Source organism: Protobothrops mucrosquamatus, unplaced genomic scaffold (assembly GCF_001527695.2).
Source record: "Protobothrops mucrosquamatus isolate PMUCROS unplaced genomic scaffold, P.Mucros_1.0 scaffold1129, whole genome shotgun sequence".
Taxonomy (NCBI): Eukaryota; Metazoa; Chordata; class Lepidosauria; order Squamata; family Viperidae; genus Protobothrops; species Protobothrops mucrosquamatus.
Window position 1 is genome coordinate 79,588 of NW_015387347.1, and position 11,203 is coordinate 90,790.

At 37.9% G+C, this 11,203-nt stretch overlaps 1 protein-coding gene across 1 annotated transcript in view; it reads left to right on the forward strand.

The window, feature by feature from the left end:
- Window positions 1–10,355, forward strand: part of FSD1L (fibronectin type III and SPRY domain containing 1 like) — a 38,728-nt gene extending 28,373 nt beyond the window's left edge. The window contains exons 12-14 of the mRNA XM_015820430.1: window positions 1,979–2,230; window positions 3,693–3,781; window positions 9,612–10,355. Coding sequence (XP_015675916.1) covers window positions 1,979–2,230; window positions 3,693–3,781; window positions 9,612–9,734 — 464 coding nt within the window. The 3' untranslated portion in view covers window positions 9,735–10,355. The remainder of the gene's footprint in view (window positions 1–1,978; window positions 2,231–3,692; window positions 3,782–9,611) is intronic.
- Window positions 10,356–11,203: the final 848 nt, after the last annotated feature.

Consider the following 11,203-nt stretch of genomic DNA (forward strand, 5'->3'; position numbering starts at 1 on the left):
GAGGCAGAAAGAATTCGGGCAAGCTGCGTTTTGGAGATCAGGCCGGGGCTCAGTCGAGCCCTCGCGGGGTGCAATTAGGGGCGGCTCTGTGGAGTCCCGGACGCCTGGCTCACGGAGGAAGCCGGCAGGGAGCCCACAATTAGCGGGCCTGCCAGAAGCGGCTGAGGTGGACACCCCTGCGGCACTCAGGTGGCCCCCGGGCTTCCCGCTGAGCCGGATGGGATTCCTGGCCAGCCGGCCACAGGGCGGGAGCGGCTCCCTCACTGGGGCTGCTTGGCCTCCCCGGCCGGCTGGCCAGTCCGGCCTTTCCAGGGCCAAATCCTGCAGGCTGCGATTCGCACAGCCCCGGTCCAGAGGAGCGCCGTCGTCCCGGTGGATGGGGGGCTGGGAGGGGTAAGCCCCTTTCGATGCCCAGAAAGCAGCGCTTCCTCTCCTGCTCCGGGCGTGGGAAAATGGGCAGAGGTCCTGGGATGGCCAAGCGTGTGGGGGGGGCAGGAGGCAGCAGAAGGCACCCAGGGCACCACGGACTGGCTCGGGGAGACGCGTGGCTTGCTCGGCTGCCCAGGCAGGGAGCGGCATGGGGACGGCCCAGGGAGCGATGCCCCCGCCGGCCGCCGGCCCAGCAAGGACTGTCGCGCGGCCCAGCCCGGGGAGACACGTGGCCGGCTCGGCTGCGCAGGGAGCGGCCTGGGGACAGGCCAGGAAGCAATGCCCCAGCCAGGACTGCTGCCTGGTACAGGTAAGCTGGGGGGGTGCCACCCGCCCCACGGCCGCTTCGCGGCGGTGCTCTGCGGACTCAGAGCTCCCTCCTCCCCCTGCCACTGACCTTCCATCTCCGGCTCTGCTGCTGCTTGGCCAACGGTTGCGCCGGCTGGACATCGCAGGGGCTGCTCTCTCTCAGGGCTGCGGCTTACGGGAGGGCTGGCCCACTCAGCAAAGGCTCCGGGGGGGTTGCTCCCAGCGGGGATCCCAGGGCTTCCGCGCATGGATCCCCAGCCACGTGCGCCTGGGACGGGGCCAGCCCAGGAAAGGAACTTCCTGGCCGCCCTTCTCCCAGGGGGCAGGGCACCCGGGCGCAGGGCCAATGAGGAGCCCTGTGAGGGGGCAAGTCCCATGAGAGAGAGAGAGGCAGAAGTGCAAGTGCCTCTGTCTCTGTCTCTGTCTCTCTCTCTCTCTCATGGGACTTGCCGGAGGGCCGTGGGAGGGCCGCATTTACATAGAGCAGGGAGGCCTGTTAGAGGGCCGTATTAAACCGGAACGCGGGCCGCAAATGGCCCGCGGGCCGGACTTTGGACATGCCTGGCCTAGATGAATAATTGGCTAGGTGCTATCAAGTCAGGCTGAACTCCTGTTGATTGTCTGGACAAATGTTTGTTATTTTTTACTATGTTACATTGCAGTTACTTCTTCCAAGGACATTAACAATTTTTTAAAATCTCATTTATCCATATTATCATTTCTTTCCATGTTTCCTTCTCTCAAAATTGCCAGGAGCAATAATTTTCTCTGGTTCATTGTCTGTTCACATCGTCTGTTTACCCCCAAAGTTTGTGACTCCTTGTTGATCAAGCATGCAGTCATTTTGGCCTGGGGAATTGTTCTTCTTGCAGTCTATGATGCTGTTAGTAACTGTGTCCAAATTGCTAAATTCTCATTCTTTCTCTACTTTTTGTTATATTTTCATTTGCACTACATCTGTTCTCTTCTGAGACGTTCTTTTCTGTATTTCTTCTCTTTGGGTCTTTTCATTAGTTCAAAGTTCTGAGGAATAAGAAGAATCTATAGAAGCCCTTCCAGTGACCATTGAGGGGGAGTCCAACTGGGATTTGTATAAAATTAGGAAGATATTAACAATATGTATAAGCTCTAGTTTACACCTGTATCCTTTGTGTCTGATATGTAACATATGTGTGTTCTTAATCTCTGAGGAATCTCAACTGACATGAAGTGTTAATTGATCTACTGTGTTTCCTTACAGGAGATACTACAATTGAAAATGGACAGCATTATTGGGAAGTGAAAGCCCAGAAGGACTGCAAGTCATACAGTGTAGGAGTAGCATATAAAAATTTGGGAAAATTTGATCAGCTGGGAAAGACCAGTACAAGCTGGTGTGTTCATATCAATAACTGGCTCCAGAGTACGTTTGCAGCCAAACACAATAATAAAGCAAAAACACTAGATGTCGTGGTTCCAGACAGGATAGGAGTCTATTGTGACTTTGATGGAGGTAATTTTAAGACTTCAAAGCTATTACTGAAAAAACTGAAATAAAGTAATATAGTGGACAAGGTCTGAAAAAAACTGGGTCTGAATCTATCTTTAAACAAAGCAAAATAAAATAATTTTTAGTATAGTTTCTAAATATTAACAGGGTAAGAACAGGAGCATTAATTGAAATGGGTTACATAAAGTTATGAGTTTCCACTTTATTTCCATTCATAATCCCAAGATGAAAGGGTTTTATAATATCTGAAGGAATAGGTGTGGGCATTTTCAGTGATAGTATACTTACCCCCAATTTTGGAAGGCTTCCTTATGAGATATGTCTGAATTTGATTTTTTAAAATTATTCCAGGCATTTTAATCATTTGGTCTGTTGAGTTTAGCTTATTTGCTGCTTAGTAAATTTTTAATTACTGGCATTGCTGCTTTTATCATTTTAACGTTTGGAATTTTAATTACTGTGTTTTACTGTGCATTTTATTTGTTCAGAATGTCTTTGTGTTAAGCTACTGTGGATAAATCTGTTTTTGAAAAGCAGCATATATAACAAAAATGGTTTGCTGAGTTTTTTTAGGTTAAAGTGCTGCTGCAATGTGTTGATATTGGATTGGAAACCCTATATCATATAGAATTTTATGCAAATTAGTAATGCAGAATCTTGCAGCTTTTCTAAACAACCATTCTTACCATTTGTTAGGCATGATTTGAAACACCTACAGTAGCCCTAGATCTTTTCACAATGAAACTGTATCAAAAGTAAATAGAGAATAACCCTTTCACTTTAAAACAGTTGTCTTGTGTGCATTATGAAATCTATTTTTAACTTCATTACTTTAAACTGAATATGTAAATCAAACAAAAACTTTATTATGGTCATAAACCAGAATGAAACACAATTACAAAAGAGACCTTTAGTTGTTAGATGTGCAACATCTTTGATTTTCTGGATGTAATTAGTGGTATACTTTATTGAGACATCTATAAGCTTTCAGAGGTCTCCATAAAATATCCTACCATTTACACCCAGAAAATTTGGTTACTTAACCAGTACTGAAAGTAGTGTGGGGCTAGACGGATTGTTTGAACAGGCAAAACAGTTCAGATACGATATATATGCTTTAAATATATAAAAATATTTGGCCATTGGGAACTCTGCGCTCTTATTCCATATTTTCTGCTTCCTAGTTCATTTGGTAGTTGGCATAGAAACCAAGTCTTAAACAACTTGGTATTCCATAGTCCATCTATTCTCTAAATCAAGAGCTACTTCTTAATTACCCATTCATGCAGTAAGATTTGCTTTGTAGTCCTGGCAGCAAGATTTCTTAACACTCTTCGTGGGTGATAGCTAATGGCGTATTAGGAAGTAATGATATCCACTTCAAAGATTATGAGCATTTCCTTATTGAAAAGACTTTAGAGGTTTGGTTTTGAATGGAAGTATTAATCTGCTTTTCTCTCTTTAGGTCAACTATCTTTCTATAATGCAAGCTCAAAACAGTTGTTATATACTTTCAAAACAAAATTTACCCAACCCCTATTACCAGGCTTTATGGTTAGTATTTATTATCTAATCAAATTGCTGCTGCAATGTTTCAGTTTTACCACTTCAATTACTCTTGTAAATAAAATCAAAATTTAAAATGTTATGAAGGAAAGCTGTAATATATTTTAGGCTACTTACAAGTTTTGATGGGTATGAGAGGCCTAAAACCATCTATACTTGCTTAGATCTGTTCATTGTGTCATTTTCAAGTGACAGTCTAAACCGGGTGTCAAACTCGTCACGTCACGTGTCACAACATATTGCAACTTTTTTGCCAGAGCTGTAGTGGGCGTGGTTTTGGCATGACGCATTTGGTCCACAGGCCGGCAGTTTGACACCCCCGGTCTAAATGATTTAGCTCCTATGTTTTCCAAGGATTCGGAGAAACATCTAATAAATTAAAAAAGTTAAAACTGATCACCTAGACTTTAAAAAAAAACCAGTTCTTTAGCACATGCTCTTATAGCTATAAAAATCCAGGTGCNATATGAGCCAGCAGTGTGCTGCAGCTGCCAAAAGAGCCAACACAGTGCTGGGCTGCATTAACAGAGGGATAGAATCAAGATCACGTGAAGTATTAATACCATTTTACAATGCCTTAGTAAGGCCACACTTGGAATATTGCATCCAGTTTTGGTCACCACGATGTAAAAAAGATGACCTCCAAGGTCCCTTCCAACTTTTTATTATTATTATTGTTATTGTTATTGTTATTGTTATTGTTATTGTTATTTCAACAGAAGAAAAGGGATTGAAAGAAAGGGAAAAGAGCCAAACAAGTTAGTTCATTGCCTAGATGAATAATTGGCTAGGTGCTATCAAGTCAGGCTGAACTCCTGTTGATTGTCTGGACAAATGTTTGTTATTTTTTACTATGTTACATTGCAGTTACTTCTTCCAAGGACATTAACAATTTTTTAAAATCTCATTTATCCATATTATCATTTCTTTCCATGTTTCCTTCTCTCAAAATTGCCAGGAGCAATAATTTTTCTCTGGTTCATCGTCTGTTCACATCGTCTGTTCACCCCCAAAGTTCGTGACTCCTTGTTGATCAAGCATGCAGTCATTTTGGCCTGGGGAATTGTTCTTCTTGCAGTCTATGATGCTGTTAGTAACTGTGTCCAAATTGCTAAATTCTCATTCTTTCTCTACTTTTTGTTATATTTTCATTTGCACTACATCTGTTCTCTTCTGAGACGTTCTTTTCTGTATTTCTTCTCTTTGGGTCTTTTCATGAGTTCAAAGTTCTGAGGAATAAGAAGAATCTATAGAAGCCCTTCCAGTGACCATTGAGGGGGAGTCCAACTGGGAGTTGTATAAAATTAGGAAGATATTAACAATATGTATAAGCTCTAGTTTACACCTGTATACTTTGTGTCTGATATGTAACATATGTGTGTTCTTAATCTCTGAGGAATCTCAACTGACATGAAGTGTTAATTGATCTACTGTGTTTCCTTACAGGAGATACTACAATTGAAAATGGACAGCATTATTGGGAAGTGAAAGCCCAGAAGGACTGCAAGTCATACAGTGTAGGAGTAGCATATAAAAATTTGGGAAAATTTGATCAGCTGGGAAAGACCAGTACAAGCTGGTGTGTTCATATCAATAACTGGCTCCAGAGTACGTTTGCAGCCAAACACAATAATAAAGCAAAAACACTAGATGTCGTGGTTCCAGACAGGATAGGAGTCTATTGTGACTTTGATGGAGGTAATTTTAAGATTTCAAAGCTATTACTGAAAAAACTGAAATAAAGTAATATAGTGGACAAGGTCTGGAAAAAACTGGGTCTGAATCTATCTTTAAACAAAGCAAAATAAAATAATTTTTAGTATAGTTTCTAAATATTAACAGGGTAAGAACAGGAGCATTAATTGAAATGGGTTACACAAACTTATGAGTTTCCACTTTATTTCCATTCATAATCCCAAGATGAAAGGGTTTTATAATATCTGAAGGAATAGGTGTGGGCATTTTCAGTGATAGTATACTTACCCCCAATTTTGGAAGGCTTCCCTATGAGATATGTCTGAATTTGATTTTTTAAAATTATTCCAGGCATTTTAATCATTTGGTCTGTTGAGTTTAGCTTATTTGCTGCTTAGTAAATTTTTAATTACTGGCATTGCTGCTTTTATCATTTTAACGTTTGGAATTTTAATTACTGTGTTTTACTGTGCATTTTATTTGTTCAGAATGTCTTTGTGTTAAGCTACTGTGGATAAATTTGTTTTTGAAAAGCAGCATATATAACAAAAATGGTTTGCTGAGTATTTTTTTAGGTTAAAGTGCTGCTGCAATGTGTTGATATTGGATTGGAAATCCTATATCATATAGAATTTTATGCAAATGCAGAATCTTGCAGCTTTTCTAAACAATCATTCTTACCATTTGTTAGGCATGATTTGAAACACCTACAGTAGCCCTAGATCTTTTCACAATGAAACTGTATCAAAAGTAAATAGAGAATAACCCTTTCACTTTAAAACAGAGGGGCAGGAGAGAAGGGAGAAAAAATAGTCTTGTGTGCATTATGAAATCAATTTTTAACTTCATTACTTTAAATTGAATATGTAAATCAAACAAAAACTTTATTATGGTCATAAACCAGAATGAAACACAATTACAAAAGAGACCTTTAGTTGTTAGATGTGCAACATCTTTGATTTTCTGGATGTAATTAGTGGTATACTTTATTGAGACATCTATAAGCTTTCAGAGGTCTCCATAAAATATCCTACCATTTACACCCAGAAAATTTGGTTACTTAACCAGTACTGAAAGTAGTGCAGGGCTAGACTGATTGTTTGAACAGGCAAAACAGTTCAGATACAATATATGTGCTTTAAATATATAAAAATATTTGGCCATTGGGAACTCTGCGCTCTTATTCCATATTTTCTGCTTCCTAGTTCATTTGGTAGTTGGCATAGAAACCAAGTCTTAAACAACTTGGTATTCCATAGTCCATCTATTCTCTAAATCAAGAGCGACTTCTTAATTACCCATTCATGCAGTAAGATTTGCTTTGTAGTCCTGGCAGCAAGATTTCTTAACACTCTTCGTGGGTGATAGCTAATGGCATGTTAGGAAGTAATGATATCCACTTCAAAGATTATGAGCATTTCCTTATTGAAAAGACTTTAGAGGTTTGGTTTTGAATGGAAGTATTAATCTGCTTTTCTCTCTTTAGGTCAACTATCTTTCTATAATGCAAGCTCAAAACAGTTGTTATATACTTTCAAAACAAAATTTACCCAACCTCTATTACCAGGCTTTATGGTTAGTATTTATTATCTAATCAAATTGCTGCTGCAATGTTTCAGTTTTACCACTTCAATTACTCTTGTAAATAAAATCAAAATTTAAAATGTTATGAAGGAAAGCTGTAATATATTTTAGGCTACTTACAAGTTTTGATGGGTATGAGAGGCCTAAAACCATCTATACTTGCTTAGATCTGTTCATTGTGTCATTTTCAAGTGACAGTCTAAACCGGGTGTCAAACTCGTCACGTCACGTGTCACAACATATTGCAACTTTTTTGCCAGAGCTGGGGTGGGCGTGGTTTTGGCATGACGCATTTGGTCCACAGGCCGGCAGTTTGACACCCCCGGTCTAAATGATTTAGCTCCTATGTTTTCCAAGGATTCGGAGAAACATCTAATAAATTAAAAAAGTTAAAACTGATCACCTAGACTTTAAAAAAAAACCAGTTCTTTAGCACATGCTCTTATAGCTATAAAAATCCAGGTGCATAATTTTTGTAAATAGCAGAAAAAATGTTCTGAGTATACACATTCTTATTGTTCTTTTCTTAGAAGCAAACCTGAATGGCTACTACAATAAAGAAAACTGGCTTGCTTATTCATCAAATTTATATGTTATACAACTCCCAATGACTATGGTACTAATTCTATGGAATTGAGGCTATAACTTCTCTACTTAAAAAAAAATAAAAATACTCAGTTAATGCAGACTTTCCCAGCTTCCTGCCTACCAAATATGTTGAGCTACAACTCCCAGAATTTTTGGTAGGCATATCCTAGCCTACAGTGCTAAATGTGGATAAGGAATCGATGTTTCTAAATGCTAGAATTAAACACATTAGAAGAAAGGCAATTCTGTAGTTTTTATTAATTTGACAGCATTGCATTTTTCAGTTCTCAAATTGCTTCTGTTCTAGCTGCTATTTAGGATTATTTTCCCATGGCAGTTCAGAACTTATTAAAACTATATAATTAAAGCCTGTAAAAACAGTGGAAATAAAGGGAATTTATATGTAAATATATATATAAAGGGAAAGCAAGAATTATATATAATAGAATTAATTAAACTAGTAGTAATTAAATCCCAAAATCTGGGGGAAAGAGTTTGAAAACTTTAAATTCCATAGCAGGACCTTTTTGTAGTCTGTAGAGAAGACATTGTGAGGCATTGGGTTTTCAACAAAACATTGTGTTTAAATGCCCTCCTATCAAATTCTATGTCAGATGCTAGTGTCAGGGCCTAAGCAGACTTGCATGGATGCAAATGGCCCTTTGTATGGTTGAAATCAATATTTTTATATTGACCATCAATATTTCAAATTAAGCCTGGAAGTACATGGATAAAGAATGAACATAAGACAAAATGGGTAGTTTCAAATTGTCCTCCACAATCAACTATGCACCTGAATTTTCTGAAGCATTTTTAATAGGATCTCAGTTAAAGTGGTTTACTATGGAAGTAAACATGGATCACAAGGCAGCTTTTTGAAATGAATGGACAATAAATCTACATCCTAGTTGCACTTGATTTAGTGGACTTAGGACAAGTGAAGAAAATAGGTTATGTAATCTCAGGATTTCTACTGAGGGCAGGAGTGTTACAGCTAATTTTTCCTGAAACTTAAATTGAATCTTAAGTTTAGCCATTTGCTTACTTTATCCAAATTTTTTTCCCCAAGTAATGAAAAAGCTTTCTTTTCCCAACTTTAATACTTAGGTATATTTCTGTTTTCACATTCTGCAAGCAGATGCAAAGAATAAGGAGGTTGCAGTAATAGAATCCAGATTTGTACAGGCAGAAGACCACTTTTGTAAAGGGGAAGAAGTTCTCACTTGTTTCCCCCATTACAACATCCTCTACCCTGGTCAATCTCTTCTAAAATTTGAGAAATTCTGAAGAAATTAATAAGAGATAGTTGATGGACTTCAATGAGTGAGAATTTGGGAAAAATTGGGTAAAGATGGACAATGTGTTGCTCATTCTGCTTCATGCAGTTAAATCTAGTTCTGGTATTAAGATGTGTCTTGCCATTTTCTATTTCCATTCTTTCAGAGACTTTATTAGAACAATATACTGGTTTTTTATATGATACAAGTTTTTATATGATACATATAAGGTATACTCAATGTTAAAATAATACTGTGTTTTTCCTGATGTGTTTTACATACCAATCATTATTCTTAATAAAAAGATAAATATGAGGTAAAGTATGGTTTATCATGATAGGAACAAGCTACACTGAGATATAATTGTAAGGTAAGGACTGGAAGATTTTTTTATTTTTCTTTAGTACAATGTCATGATTTATTGAAACAATTCATCTTCAAAGTGTAGGTTTGAAGTTGGCTGGTTCAGCATACCAGAATTAATATTGTAAGTACAGCTTAGGGTTAGGGCATAGTTTGGTGTCAGCTTAATAGTCAAGAAAAGAAAGGAAATGCTTAATTTTGAAGCAGCCATAATAAGACAGTGAGAAATATATGATTCCAGTGATAATCTGTTTTCTTTTTCACAGAAAGCTTGAATAATTTTTCACTGTTCTTTATACCTTATTTTTTAGGTTTGGTGTGGTGGGCTCACATTGACAACAGGATTGCAAGTGCCAACAGCTGTGAAAACACTGCAGAAAAATGAAAATGGGTTGAGTGGTTCCACTGGTAGTCTAACCAATGTTGTCCAGTGATGTTCCTGGTTAACAGCTACAATAAGATCAAAGAACAGTTTAATGCATTCTTGCTACTTCCAATGTCTGACCACCACTAGTGCACACTGCTTGTATTGAAACTGGCTTCTACTGAAGTATTAGCAAGAATGTATTGTGGTATAATAGGAAAACATCAGCTTTGGCAAAGGAATATTTCAGGTTATAGCTGTATGCTTCTCTTAGACTAAACATGACTACTTGTCTTATGGTTGCTTGACTGATAATGAATTTTGAATGATATGTAACAAAGACAGGTATGATCTTATTATAACTTCCCTCCACTCCACCCCACCCCATCCCCACTGCTTTTCTCCTTTCTAGGTTTCTAATAATTAGGTTTAATCTATAAGAAAAGGAGCTAAACACTGACGCTTGTAAAATGGGAGTCTTTTAATAATCAGAAAAAAATGTCCACAAATAGAAAAGGGGAGGAACATGAATTAATGTTTTGATTATTGTCCTTTCATTCAATGTAGCTCTTTAATTGCCAGACTCCAAGACTTAACTTTGTTATTGAGCCTAAGTAATTTTATGTTGATATTTTATGTCTTTTCTTTTACAGAATGGAAGCTGTCATCTATATTTCACTACTGTATATATATTTACAACCAGTTTAACTTAATGAATTTTAGAGAAGCTTCTGTTTGTTTCATTATGATGTTCGTTCTCACTCATGTTTATAAATGTTCTCAATTACCAGGCCTCTTAAAATGAACTTGGTTACAAAGCACTTCTGAATCTTTAAGAATCCACTCTGTGTCAGAGGCCTATCCGAAGCTTAGAGTATATGGTCATATTTGCTTCTAGCCCTACAAAATTTTCTCCTTTTCCCCTATGCACTGTCTGTATTTAACTTTCTGTAAATCTCTTGGCTCTTTAAGGAATTGCACAAAAGAGTGTAAAGAAAGGTGCTTTTTATATCAAAGCACATTCATAATTTTCCTGTTTGAAAAAAAAAGTAGATATGTGCAATCTTAGAAATTTGGGGTGGATGTTCTCAGTTGAACTGTCCAGTTGCTTTCCTCAGGTTTTACTTGACGGTTCCCCTTTTCAACCAACTTGAATCATGTTAAAGGTGTGTAGAAGAAAATATGTATTTATCATGTAAACTAAGGAATTGTTTACAATGTAATATTCTATAAGCAAGACTCCCTGTATTTGTGATACCTTTTAGAGTATTTAATCTCAAGTATATACTACTTGCATATTTGAGTTATGAAATAAAGATTTTCTTATAACTGGCTTGAACATCAAATGCCAACTCCACTGGGGAGTAAAAGGATTGTTCAAAAAATGTTATTCACATTTGGAATGGTGAAAATTGGTCCAAATTAACCTGAATCTTATGGAAATTTGAATGAAATTTAAAAGTGGAATTGATCATTTACTACTGAGAGGTACGTATGCAGACTGATATACATTGTCAATTCAATTATTCAGACTCTATT